This window comes from Rousettus aegyptiacus, unplaced genomic scaffold, assembly GCF_014176215.1.
Source record: "Rousettus aegyptiacus isolate mRouAeg1 unplaced genomic scaffold, mRouAeg1.p scaffold_m13_p_9, whole genome shotgun sequence".
Classification (NCBI taxonomy): domain Eukaryota; kingdom Metazoa; phylum Chordata; class Mammalia; order Chiroptera; family Pteropodidae; genus Rousettus; species Rousettus aegyptiacus.
In genome coordinates this window covers 98,202,616-98,217,054 of record NW_023416312.1, presented here as the reverse complement: position 1 = coordinate 98,217,054, position 14,439 = coordinate 98,202,616, and the positions used below count along the sequence as shown (strand labels likewise).

The 14,439-nt window shown below is 42.1% G+C and overlaps 1 protein-coding gene across 6 annotated transcripts in view; it reads right to left on the bottom strand.

The window, feature by feature from the left end:
* Positions 1-9,344: 9,344 nt before the first annotated feature.
* Positions 9,345-14,439, bottom strand: part of MTM1 (myotubularin 1) — a 90,658-nt gene continuing 85,563 nt past the window's right edge. For 4 of the 6 annotated variants that reach the window (XM_016123687.2, XM_016123690.2, XM_016123688.2 and 1 more), the window contains one exon: positions 9,345-11,038. In XM_016123687.2, the coding sequence (XP_015979173.1) occupies positions 10,871-11,038 (168 nt within the window). In that variant the 3' untranslated portion in view covers positions 9,345-10,870. The remainder of the gene's footprint in view (positions 11,039-14,439) is intronic. The other 2 variants (XM_016123689.2, XM_036226654.1) reach the window with 1 other exon arrangement.

The window sequence follows — 14,439 nt, the reverse complement described above, 5'->3', positions numbered from 1 at the left end:
GCTGGGTGACAAAGCTGGACCGCTCTGCAAGGCCTTCAGTGGAGGGTTTTAACGATCTATTTTGAGCATTATGACTTTTCTGAATGCTAAAGATATCCCTGTTCAAATCTAAGTTAAAATATTAGCTATGATGTAGGGATTATCTATTTCTCTTCCCAACTCTGAAATAGCATGGCTAAAGGACTTGGTGTAATCAGGTGCTGAAATTTTAGACAGTAAACATTGAGGAGTGGAAATATGCTTACTTAGGGGTGAGAAATATTCGAAAACATTTACTTTGACAGCATTCCAAGTCCTTTGGGCGAGGCAGCAGAGTAGAGGACACCAGAACACGGTGGTTTGGGTCAAAACCGGCTCCACTATCCAGCACCTGGGTCACTTTGGGCAAGTGACTACTTCTCTGTGCTAGGTTTCCTCCTCTGCAAAAAGGGATGATAATAATAATACAGCTAATCATAGGCATATTGTAGCAATTCATTTAATAAGTATACTTAGAAGAGTGTCTGGTGTGTTGTAAACACATGACGAAATGTAGGCTATTATTTAATCAACTATAAAAACTAGTCTCTCTCTCTTGCCAGCATAGATGAAGTAGTTTTAACGTTGACGTGGACTATGTTGGGGCTCTGAGTGGATCCACTTCAGCTGCTTTGTCCCCATCCCCCAGCCTCTAGGAGTGTTGGCTGCTAATGGCTCCCAGGCGCCCCCTTCTGTGGAGGACTGCTCTCAGGTATGAGAGCCATCTTTCCTAGAAGATTACACACACCTGCCCCCTCCACCCCCAAGGGCGGCTCACAGCTAATGAGTGACAGGAAAACAGAAGTCTGCCCCCTTGCCTCGAATGAAACAACTGGTGAGGTATGATTCCCATTCCAGATCTCCTCGTGGGATCAGGCTGAAGCCAAAGCCCAGCTGCCATCATGTCCTTGATTGGCCCCTTCTCCTGCCCTCTCTGTGAGCTCTTCTGTGCTACGTCATCAGGTGTCCACACATCCCTGCCTTAGTCCTTGCTTCTAAGGACCCTAACCTAAGACAAATGTCAATGTGTTACTAGGGAGAACACTGGACTTTAGAGCCAAGATCTCTTTGAATTTCTTGCCAGTGCCATAGTAATATTATTTTATAAGAACCTTATCACTGTGGCATTTTTCTTTTTAATAGAAATAGGTAGAAATTCATACATTCATTCACTTAAACATCGAGTGCTTGATATGTACCACATATTATACTAGACCTAGTGACTATGCATAAATGACTTGTTTTCAACTGGGTAGAAATGGAACCTTGGCATATCCAGTGGATTAGGTCCAAGCTTCACAAGACCCTGAACAATGATGGAAAGGCACCTTCATTTGAGTACCAGAAAAAGTTGTCCTTAGAACAACTGATTTCATTTTTATCTTAGGGACACCGTGAATTATGAAACCAACCACGTCATCTGTGCTTTGCTGAAAACTTCAAACACAAATATATGGCATGCTTCTGGTAAGTGTACAGGATCTTGAAGAAGCATGAATTCTAATTACCTTGTCTATTGTTCCTACTTTTGTTTTCCAGTTTCCTTGATTAACTCGTTTATTTTTATCTTGTTTGAATTTGTGTAAGTTGCCTGAAATTCTTTTTTTTAACGATTTGAGCGTTAGATATAAAGAAGTAAAACTTAAAGCTGCAGACTGTAAGTTTTTTCTTATGATGTTAATAACCCTCTAAACTGCTCAAACTCACTTCTAGGATACAAGGAGCTGGCCGCTTACAAAGACAGACTGTGTAACAGCATTCCATGCCTCGACCTTCAGTGAATCAGGTGTGGCAGAGATGTGAATTGTCTTATAATGGACTGCGATCAGTTTGAGAATGTTTCTAATTCAAGTTCTACACTTTTGTTCAGCTCCTTTTTGCTTTGTGTGACATTCTGGAGATCAATGTTTGGTCTCTATTGCAAAGCACCGGCAAAAACCCCAGTTTCTCCCTCTCAAATGTTTCCCGAACATGGTTAAAAATGATTTGGGGACCTAGCAGACTGTTTCAGTCAGGGTCCAATTAGAAGACAGAAAATACACAGTCATTTGAACAGGGGAATTTTAATAGAAAGAACGTTAATGGGATTCAAGTGACAAGAGTTTGACTAGTAAGTAAAGAGGCAATTGCCGCTCACAGATTCCAAGAGGAGGGGACATGCCACACCACTGGGAGCCACACTGAAAAGCACCAGTGTCAGTCATAAGGCAGAGGGAGGGGAGGCAACTATGGGAAAGAGCTTTTATTGTGGTTTCTGAGGGAAAGGAAGTGTGAGGCAGGCCTGGCAAACAAGTCCACGATGAGCTAGTTTGAGCAATTTCAGCAGGCTCTGGGACATAGGTGCTGTCCCTAGCTGCCTGGTACCTGGCCCTGGGGTGATTAGGGCAGGGAGACTGTGTGACAGCCCATATAAAGGAGGTGGTTGGGGATAAGGGTTCTGGATTGGTTTGCGTTTGTAAAGCATCTCACAGATGAGTTCATTACTATCTCTAGGAATTGGCTAAACCTGGGAGGGGTGCCAGATGTCAAAGCATCAGAATACAGAACTTAAAAGACATATTTCATGCACTCAGCAGCCCAGCCATAGAAGACACTGTGTGCTCAGGAGTCGATCCCTAGGGAAAGCTTTGCTCTGCAGGAAGCTGGCAAGTGAGGCACACCAGACCTGGAAGAGAAACCCCTTTCTCCTCTAGTACCTCTCCAGCGCTCTGCAGGCAAGGATTAACATTGTGCTAACTAGTAAGGGAGAAATATTCACAGAGCCCACCTCCATTATCACAGAGCAGTTAGAGAAGGGAGATTCGGAGCTGAGAGGCAGTCAGTGGGAAACTGGTGCAGAGACTCAAGGACTTACTGGGTTGGAAGACACACTGCGGTCCTCAGATTTCTTCCTGTTTCCAACCCGCATCCCACTTGACGATCGAATTACCCCCACAAGATCCCATCAGGCACTGCTCCTACAGGTGCACAGGGAAAGGAAGAGAGCTCTGCTTTTTCAGCAAACCGTTGTCCAAAGTCTCAATCAATACAACAACGAGGTATTCCAAAGGAAGACGACTCCACAGCCAGTGATGAATCATTTCAATGGCATCTATCTCAGGACGTGATTTGACCAACATGCGGTTATTGCCTAAAAAAGTAGTTTCTAAACACTTGGTGCTGGACCAGCTGCACGAAATTACCTAGGATGCCTTTTTAAAAAGTTAATAGACTTTATTTTTCTTGGAGCTGTTTTAGGCTTATAGCAAAACGGAGTGGAAAATACAAAGTTCCTATATACTCCCTCACAGTGCACCCTCTCTCAGTTTCCCTTATTATCGACACCTTGCATTAGCGTAAGACACTCGTTGCATCAGATGAGCCAATAGCGATACATTATTAAGTAAAATTCATCATTTATATTAGTGTTCATTCTGCATGATGTGCATCCTATGGGTTTTAACAAATGTACAATGGCATGTGTCCATCATTATAGTATCATAGAGGATTTTCACCTCCCTAAAACTCCTCTGTGCTATACCTATTCATCGCTCCTTCCCCACAACCCCTGACAACTACTGATCTTTTTACCGTCTCCATCATTTTACCTTTTCCAGAATGACATATAATTAGGATCATATAGTGTGTAGCCATGTCAGATTGGCTCTTTTCCCCTGGTAACATGCATTTAAGGTCCCTCCATGTCTTTTCATGGCTTCATAGCTCATTTCTTTTTAGCACTGAATACTATTCCATTGTCTGAATGGACCACAGGTTATTTATCCATTCACCTACCGAAGGACATCTTACTTGCTTCCAAGTTGTGGACATTATGAATAAAGCTGCTATAAACATCCATGTGTAGATTCTAGCGTGGATGTATGTTTTTAACTCCTTTGGGAAAATACCAAAGAGCCCTTTTGCTGGGTGATATGATGAGTCTGTTTAGTTTTGGGGACTGCCAAACTGTCTTCCTAAGTGACTGTACCATCTTGCATTTCCACCAGCAATGAATGAGAGTTCCTGTTGCTCCAACCCTTGTTAGTGTTTGGTATTGTCAGTGTTCTGGATTTTAGCCATTTTAATAGGTGCGTAGTGCTGTCTCATTTTAATTTGCTATTTCCTAATGATATATGACATTAAACATCTTTTCATATGCTTAATTGCCATGCGTATATCTTCCTTGGTGTTTTGTTCACATCTTTTGCCCACTATTTAATTGGCATTTTTTTTCTTATTGTTGAATTCCGAGTTCTTTGTATATTTTGAATAACAGTCCTTCATCAGATGTGTTTTCCAAAGATTGTCTCCCGGTCTGTGCCTTATCTTTTCCTTCTCTTAACAGTGTGGTTCACAGTTTTAAGTTTTCATGTGGTCTATCTTATTCATTTCTTTCTTTCATGGGTTATGCTTTTGGTGTCGTATCTAAAACCTCATTGCTAAACCCAAGGCCTTCTAAATTTTATTTCTTTAAAGATAATATGCATGATAATTTTACAACCTGCATCCAGTGGTGTGCCGGTAAAGTTTTAATTATTACCTCTCTGAAGAAAAAGAAAAGCCCTGCTTTATAGCATTTGCTGATTTTTGTAGTGTGTAAACTCCCACCCTGACCAATTTCAAACTACCGTCTTGATATCACTGAACACGGAGTTGGAGAGAGATGCTCAGCACTGGCTCTTTTGAGCCCGTATGAGTCAACTCAGCATACCCCTGCTTGTATCTGATCATCTGAATAATCTGAAGTCTTAAGTCCTCTCCTGCTGTCTGTTGTTTCAATTGGCTTTCACTGAAGGCTTTCTGTCTTTACTATTTCTTACTGTGAGCAGTTCATTTTCTTTGGAAAATTCTTCGTGAGAAACCTTAGAGGGTTAGAATGAAGGTATGTTCCTCTAGAGACCGTTTGCATTTGTTTCTACCAACCACCTGGGGGCGCTACAGGACTGCTGCCTGAGGGATTTTGAATTGCCGAGGTGATGTGAATTTGAACTATACACCAGAGAGCCAGCTGTTAATCACCACTTCTCAGGAGTGTTTTCATCTTCTTCTCCCTCTTCTGCTCACAGCCAATTCAAAATGCCTTACAGTTCCAGAGGGGTATGCGTAAGAAAATTGAGTTAATCAGGCATGCGCTCCTCAAATTCTCTAGCCCCACTGCATTAAACTTCCTGTTGCTGCTGTAACACATCACCACAAACTGAGTGGCTTAAACGACATCAAGTTATTTTCTTACATTCTGTAGGTCAGAAGTCTGACACTGTTCTCACTGGACTGATATCAAGGTTGTCAGTATGGCTGTGTTCCTTCTGGAGGCTTTGGGGGAGAATCCATTTCCTTGCCTTCCCTAGCTTCTAGAGGCTGCCATATTCCTTGGCCCATGGCCCCTTCTTCCATCTTTAAAGCCAGCAAGGTGAGTCCTTCTCACATGGCATTGCTCTGACATTGATTCTTCTTCTGCTCCCCTCTTCTGCTTTTAAGGACCCTCGCAATCACATTATCAATCTAAGATGATCTCCCCATATCAGTGTCACCCAATTAGCACCCTTACTTCTGTCTGAAAACTTAACTGCCCTTTGCTATGTAACCTCACATATCCCCAGGTTCTGGAGATTAGGATGTAGACATCTTTGGGGAGCCATTATTTTGCTACCACATCCCTCCATAATACGTTTCATCTGCATCCACCCTTCTCTATTGCTGAAGAAGAAAGTTCAAGTCCAATCCCTCCCTGCCTGTATCCCGGGGCTCATGCCCACTCTTGGGCCTTGTTCTGTCAGGCAATAGCCCTCCTCTTCTATCATGAATCGCTTCCCACTGGCTCCTTCCTCTCCATATACAATCAGGCTTAAGTCTCTCCCTTCAAAAAGCCCATTCTCCTGGGCTTCTCTCCTAATAGCTATTATCTAATCTCCCTCCTTTCTTTATAGTCAATCCTTTAGAAAGATCAGTGTACACTTGTTTACCCTTCATTCATTCAGTCATTCATGCATTCAAATAAATATCTACTGTGTACCTACCATGTTCCAGACACCCTGCTGGGCACTACAGCCAAGAACAAGACTGAAATGGTCCCTGCCCTCACACAGCTTATAGAGTAATAAGAAAGAAAAACATTCAACACACAATCTCAACAAAGTACAGCAAGTGGAATGATAGGGGGTAGATAGAGTACCAGGGGAGCTTAGGGCAGTGGGACCAAAGACAGTGTGGAGAGGAGGGGCATTGGGGAAGACTTCCATAATTGAGTGGCATTTACATTTAAACTGACAGAGCTCTATAGATATTTATTGAAAGAATGACAGCAGGAGGCGGGGTTATTCTTCAGTTTCTTTTTCCTCTCTTCATTGTGACGTGGCATCCTGCCCCGTGATCTGGAACACGAGCCATAGCACCTCCTTGCTGCTTAGTGGTGCTAGAGCAGGCTTGGTGCCAAAATCAGAGTTTGTCGAACTGGGCTTGTGCTTCCTGTAGCTGTTTGAGCTACAATTCAGGCCAGTGACTTTTAACTCACTGTTATTTGGCTTCTGCCTCAATGAAATAACTCTCACATATGTTCCCCAGGGACCCCCTGCTGTCCAAATTGATTGGACATTTTTTCAACCTGAATTTACCAGCTCTCTCAGGCTAAGCACTTGTTCTTTGAAATGATCTTTTCTGTTACCTCCTGTAAAACAACTGTTTGCATCTATATTTCCCAGGCCTTCCTTCTCCATTTCATTCCAGGTCACCTCTCCCTCAATCCACCCCTTAAAATCTGGAGTTAGGCCTCATCACTTTTCTTCACTCACTTGCATGGGCAATGTCATCCACTCCATGGTTCGCGTTTCTATCCTTGACTTGTTTTCATGAGCTTCGGGCCTTTATTCTCAAGCACATCTTGGATGCCTGTCCTCTTTACATTCAGTGGGTCCCGAACTGGCTTCAGCATCACCCCCACTTGTTCTTTCGCTGACATTCCCTGCCTCTAGAAATGCTACCACTTGCCACCCACTTGCCCTAACCGAAATCGGTGTCATCTTTGACTTCTCACGTCGTTTCTAATCAGTCACCAACTCCTATTGATTATTTTTCGATCTGCATCTCTACTCATCCGTACTCCAGGCTGTCTCTCATATCTGGTCAGTACAAGAGCCTCCAACTGGCCTGTCCCCGGTCCCATCACCTTGCAGCCTACCCTCCAAATGGCTCCCAGAGTGAGTCACATTTTATCATGTCCCTCCCATGCCCCAAACCCTTCATCAGCTCCTGGGGCATAGAGAAGAGAATGTAAGTTCTTTAACATGGCCCCTAAGGAGCTCCATGACTGGCTCCTGCCTACCTCTTGGCCATCTTCCTACTTCCAGAACTGTAAGATACTAAACGTGCTATAATAAATCACCGCTGTTTGTGGCGATTTCTTACAGCAGAAACAAAAAACTAATACATGAGGCAAATGCCATCTTGTGCCATAAATACTGTATGTGCACAAGTGATTAAAACGCATTTCTGAGAAAGGCTGTGTTTAGGGCGTAAGGAAACTTGGAGAACATACAGTCTATACCCCTGCTGAACAGATGGACACAGGCCTCCTCCCAGGCCTCACATCTTCCATCCTGGTAGTTCAGAGCCCAGACAGAAATCCACATCTCCACATGTCCCAACTAAGGTTATTTCTAATATAGGTTTGTGATTTAAAGCTCTTGAAATGAACAACTTTCTTTTGTAATTTATGTGCAATGCACTATGAAATGCAGTCGATTTGAGAAGCACATAAGTATTAACCACTGTATATGAATAAGCCACATTCTCTAAAGCTACTAGAAAAATGAACTATTAGGCCTTAATGGTCATGTCTAAACCTTTAGTTACTCTATGTGGTTTAAATACATTATTGCCTTTGCTTTTAAAGGACATATTCTTCCATGTAAGGAATAATCTATATCTAACCTAAGCCGCATAAGGAAATGAAAATATTTTTTACTGACCTTTCATCTTCCAAATATGTTTAAAAGACTTTACTAATAATTCCTTAACTAAGTTAGAAATCTCCCAATACATGTTGGAACATTAAACTCTTATTTCAAATCCTGGTCTGCCAGCATCATGCTTTTAGTGATTCTGTGAACTGGAAAAATTCAAATGCAATCTACAACCACCATATGAGATTTTCCTGCGAATATGTTAATCCTCATTCTTATTGGTGGGCCACACGCTGCATACATTTCTTATTTCCTTGGGGCGTCACCTGCTTTTGCTTTTATGACCACCAATAGCTACATTCTCCAGTCATAAGTGTGTAGATGCTAATAAAATTCCCGTATTTTAAGAACTTTCTTTTTACGTAGTCCTGCTTTTGCCTAATGCCCCCAAATGTCACAAGAGCTGCCTGAATGACCTAAACTGCAAATCTGCATTCTGTAGAGAGGGCTGCAGGTGGGGAGCTACTAGTCATTTTATTTTGAAACTTCTGAGTATTATTTTTTCTAAAAAAGCATAAAGATAAGCTTTGTTGCATTATCAAAAATAGATGAGAGTGCTATGACCATATTTAGAAAGGCTGTTATATTATCAAAAGCATGTATGATCCCAAATTATTTGAAGGGCTGCCCCAGGAAGAGAGATTGTTCTATTTCATTCGAGAAGGAAGAGCTAAGGTATTCAATGGGAATCTGAGAGAGGCGGAGTTCCGTTTAATCCTTGTGTACATTTGTTTTGATGCTGTGGGACTTTGAGCATGTTGGTGAAGCCCCGGAGCAACGACCTTCTCTTCAGTTGAAAAATAAGGACACTAGAATACCATGCAACCCATGAGGTCACAGTGTGGATTAAACACAGCAATGTCCAAGGTCTCGCAAAGCATTTCAAATACTCACGGTTTTAAAAGATATACTCAATCTTTTAAGAATCCTATTCAGATTCTAAATTAATGGTTAATTTTAGTTTCTTGCTATAACTATTTAGCATTCTTTGGATGTACACGACAATGTAATTTCCAATTGGCAGTACTATTTGAAGAATTTTTTAAATTCGCTCCTAAAGAGACATCGAGTGTGCCTTATTTCAACCAATGTCTTAATCACCTTTCATTATCAACTGCTGTGTTCTCCATCCAGAGTCTGAAGTCTCGTGTCTCTGCACCCCCAGCACGTTTGTGAAAGCTGTCATTACTTTAATAAAGACAGTTGTGTCTCTTTTCAAAATCTGCATTGTTAATGCACTTGAATGTCCATTCTCGCTGGTATTTGGGGAGAGCCCTACGAGGCTGCTAGTAAGACAAAGAGCCAGTCAAGCCAGGAAAAGAAAAGAAGACGACACCATGCACATTTAAGACACATAAACAGTTACATCCCCGAAAAGAGAGTACTATGTTGAGTTAATATATTTATTACAGCAGGTCTTTAGTCATTATTGCCATGAAAAATGTTTCATGAATTTCACAAAGTCCTTTAAACTATTAGCATTAGCTTTTTTTTTCTTTTTACGGAGTAATACTTTGTTAATTTATGAAATATTTACAGCGTTTACAAAAAGCAAAAGAATCTAATAAAATTTCTTATACATACAAAATTTATACATTATACTACTATTTTTGAGATGTCTTATTTGGTAGACTAATTAAACTATTACATAAAATAATTTACAAAGATATATTTAATATCTCTTAATTCATTGAAAACAAAACCATGTTAGCTATAAATAGTCCTTTACAGATCATTGTAAAACACATTAATTATTTTAACTCTAGCCTTAACTTTTACAAATATAATTACTAAATGAATTAGTTCAGGTAGCAAATAGAACTGCATTTGAAATTTCATTTAAATCTATAGGAAAAAAAACCTGAAAAAGCAAACTGCCAGATACTTCAAGTAAAAATTTGTGGAACCAGTTTTTATGCACGCTTGGGGGGGGGCACCCAACATCATTTGAACTGAGATTAATAAACATAATACTTTCAAGAGTACGCTCAATAAATGTACATCTGTGGCTTTAATTTCTAAAAATGATGCTCTAGTAACAGCTGAAATATCCAAGATGGTTAACCCTACGCTTTGGCAGATAAGCTGGTTTGACTAGAGCAATGTTTGTGAAAACATTCACCTCAGCAGCATAACGCATCCGACATCCTCACACAGTGTTATATAAGGGTTTCTCACAACCTGAAAACAGGTCAGAATCTTAGGCAAGCTCATGGAAAAACTTTGAAAATAGAACTGGCAAAATTAAAAAAAAATCAAATCATATTTAACTGGGCCCCATCAGGTTTTTTTTAATATAAAAATATGCTTTTCTTGAAAATTAGGGGAAAATGCTTTATATTCCAAAATTTCAAAGTAATGAAAAACTCATCTACACAGCTATTTCTCCTTAAATCACCACTTATGATGGTATAAAATTTGGCAATTAATGAAACACCTTGCTTTTGGATAATGGCTCGGAAGCCGAGCTCAGTTTGGTTTTGGCAGTTAACATGTCACATCCGGGTTCATTTGAGATCATCTGAAGCAACACTTACAATCAACCTGAGGAAAATCCATTTCAGAAACCTTTCTTCCCCTTTACTTTAAAATAATGTTGTTCCAATTAAGCCCACAAATTGCATATTATATACACAGCATTTCTAAAGAGGCGAATTAAATTTAAACTTTATATATATATTTTTCAAACACTGCTTCTGAACACTGTCAGGATTTTTCCAGACCCCGCCTGGGCTCCTGTGTTCTGATTGCCATTTCGACACTGTAGTTTTCTTGTAATATGTATTCTAGAAGGCACATATTCAAGACTTTAAGATTATGTTAGTTCAAGTTCTACATAGAGGCAAATATTTTAATCTACTTTGTACAGAAGCCCCAAATGCAAGTCAGCCATTTCTCTTCTTCAGAGCTCCGTCTCAGAAGTGAGTCTGCACGTGGGGCAGCATTTGGGAAGGGCTGGAAGGTGAAGTTGAGGGATCAGAAAGCTTGGCAGAGTTGGCGAGTTGCAACTCCTCCAGCCGCTTAATGTATTCGTCACGCAGGGCCAAGAGCTCCACGTAACGCTGCTCCACTGGATTCGGCTGCTAGAGAGAAGCACACACCTGAGTTAGCACTTGGCGCAGGCCACGTCACAAAGACTCACCTGTGCCGCACATGCGCTGTAGCTCCCGCTTTCTAAATAAGCCCTTTCATTGAGCCTTGACATTCCTAAGTACTTTCCTCTAGTACTGCATATTTAAAGATGCAGAAAGGGACAAAGAATAAGAAAATGCCAGCAAGAATTAACTAATGTACACATCTCCTCCCATACGTGTCACCTGTATTGCCTGTCCCCAGGCCCACTACCCTTTACCTCCCAGAGGCAACACCTCTTCTCAAGTTGGCTGGTAGCCTTCCTTCCTATGCAGATTCGCGACACTTTTCCCAGAAGTGAGTATCCAGAAACAAAATTGTGCTATTATTTTCTATTTTGGGAAAGTTTACATCAATGGTGATGTTCTTTAGTTATCAACTGACGTTCTGATGTTTCTGAATTCGATCCTCGTTGAGCTGCACTGAATAAATAAACCAGTTTGTCTATCCGTTCCCCACACTGATGAATAATCGGTGATCTCCAGCGCTCCCCACTGGTACACGCAATGCTCTACTATCCTTGGGCACATCTCGTCATGCATCTATGCAAATGTTTCTCGAAGGCATATGCCCAGAGGTTGAACTGCTGGAGAGGATATCATCTCTTCGACTTCACTAGGTGCTGCCACATCACTCTCTGAGGTGGCAATGAGACCTCACACACCCGCTAGTGCGTCTCACAGTTCCTATGGCTCCATATCCTCACCAGAACTTGGGAATAAAAGAGGCCTTTTTTTTTTCTTGGCCAATTTGAGGACAGTTACATGGTAGCTTCTGATGGCATTGCTCTGCTCTAGCACGTCTTTTCATGTGCTATTGCCCATAATAATGCACGGCTGACCACTGGCATTGGTGTGAATCTTGGGTCTGCCTCCTACCAGCTGTGTGACTTAACCTTCCAGGCGCCCTCACTTCCCGATCTGTCAAATGGCACTAAAAATGGCATGGACCTTGCAAGTCGTTGTGAGAGTGAAGCCAGCCAATACAGTCTGTTTTGCTCCAATGCCGGTTGCTGTGATTGAAGTGCACTGAAGGCAGGATAAAGGCGGAAGTCGGCCTGGAACAGAACGTGATTCTCCCCAGCATGTTAATTTTTAAGACTTTTGTCCTGAGATAGAAATTACACATCAACGTGCACAAATCTCAAGACTTTAAGAAAAAAGCCAAAAGTTGACAGAACTGCCTTCCTTTAGCGCTAGTGCCTTCCAGAACTGCCGTGCTTTCCAATGTGTTAAGCTGTGTGCCGAAGCTGTGAGCACCGGCAAGAAAGCTGTGAAGCCGATGCACTGATGAAGTGCGCTACATACATCCTGGATCGGGCTGTTAGTGCTGAGAACAGTCTGGATCTCAGAGGAGGGAGCATGAGGCCTGGGGTTTAAGACTGAGTATTAGTTTCCCGTAGCTGCTGTAACAAATGAACACAAACTTGATGGCGCTAGGGGACAATCCCTCCTTGCCTCTTGCAGCTTCTGGCGACTCTAGGCTTCCTTGGCTTGTGGCGGCATCACTCCAATTACTTCTGTTTTCACATAGCCTTCTCCCTATATGTGTCTGTGTCTCCAATCCTCCTCTGTTCTCTCTTCTAAGGACACCTGTCATTGGATTTAGGGCCACTCTAAATCCAAGAAGATCTCATCTTGACGCCCTTAACTTAATTACATCTGTATAGAATCTTTTGAAATAAGGTCACACTCACAGGTCCAAGTGAGCATGTCTTTTGGGGGCCACTATTCAGCCCACTACAGGTTGCCAAACAGTGATCAATGGAGGCCAAGTGCAAATGCAGCAGACACATAACTGTGCCCACATTTCTCCTGGGGTTGTTGCTTTCATTAAAGCTCTGGTTACAAAGGTCCATGGGACTGGAGAGATCTCCTAATCCTATTCTTCCTGTAAGCCCTGTTCTTTTTATTGTGACTGCAGAATGTGAGGTTTCTTGGAACTACATATATGACATTAGAACAGGCATTATTGGTACATTGCCTGATGCCCAGGAAGTTCTGTGTGCTGCCTGTTTATACCCCCTGCCAGTTTTTGTCTTTATGCATTCCACTGAGGTCCAGACACTGTTCTAGGCGCTCAGGACCCACCAGTGAACAAAGGGGACCCAAATCTCCATTTTCATGGCATTTACCTTCCAGCAGGGGGAGACAGACAAACAATGAATGCAGCAATCCTGAGTTACATAGAAGGTTGAAAGGTGATGACTACTGTGGGAAAGAAGTGGAGCAGGGTAAGAGGGATGGGGATGGGTGGGACGCTGGTTACCCTCTAATCAGTGTAGTCTGGGGAGCTGCACTGAGGAGGTGACTCCTGGAGGAAGGCTTGAGGGAGGGAGGGAAGGAGCCATGCAGATATTTGAGCCTCTAAGGACCAGCAAGGAGCCCAGTGTGGCTGAAGCAGAGTGTGCGAGTTGTTGGCGAGGCCAGGCAGTCAAAGAGGTAAGGAATGGGTCGGGGGTCACATAAGGCCTCAGAGGCCACTGGAAAGACTTGGGCTCGGGGTGAGGTGATGGCTCTGAGTTAGAACAGTGGTGGGATTTGATGTATATTTTACAAGGACCACTTTGGGCACTGCGTTGAGAACAGACAAGAAAAAAGAAAGGGTAGAAATCGGGGAGTCCAGTAACACATGGCCAAGGGCAGGTGGCCTGGCCCAGGGTAGTGGTGGGGCCCAGTGAGAAGTGTTTGGAGGCTGGACAGGTTTTAATTCAGCTCCCCTGGCAGACTGGATGTGAGGAGTGAGAGAGAAAGCGGATCAAGGATGACTCTAAGGTCTCTTGGCCAGAGAGGTGAGGATGGAGTTGCCGAGAAATCAAAGATGGGAGGAGGAGCAGGTCTGGACGTGTTAAGTGTGATTTGCCATGCCAGTACCATTTAGCATCAATCTTCTCCCTATGCATTACGAAGCTACATTCTTAGCCTACCAAGTCTCCACGTATACAGGGTTTGTTTCTGAGCGTTATTCTGTTTCAAATAAATCTGACATATACAGGGCAAGCTGTTCCTCGATATTCTCCTCCAAAACTATCTTGACTATTTTTAAAACCTCTCTGTTACATGTGACTATTAGAATCGGTTCGTCATTGTATCAGCAAGTACAATTAAACAGGAAAAAGAAATCAGAAATAAAAACAATCACTTTTGCTGATGACAAGGGTTGTCTTATTAGAAAACTTGAGCGAGCAGAGAGAAAACCTATTTGGGAAAAAAAGATAATTCAGTTTGCTAACGGGTACAAAATATATAGAAGTCTTTGACCTATAGACAAACAAACCCCATTTAGAGGCTATAAAGAGTCTACTTAAGATAGCATACGAAAAGATAAAATAACAAGAAATGAAATTTAAAGT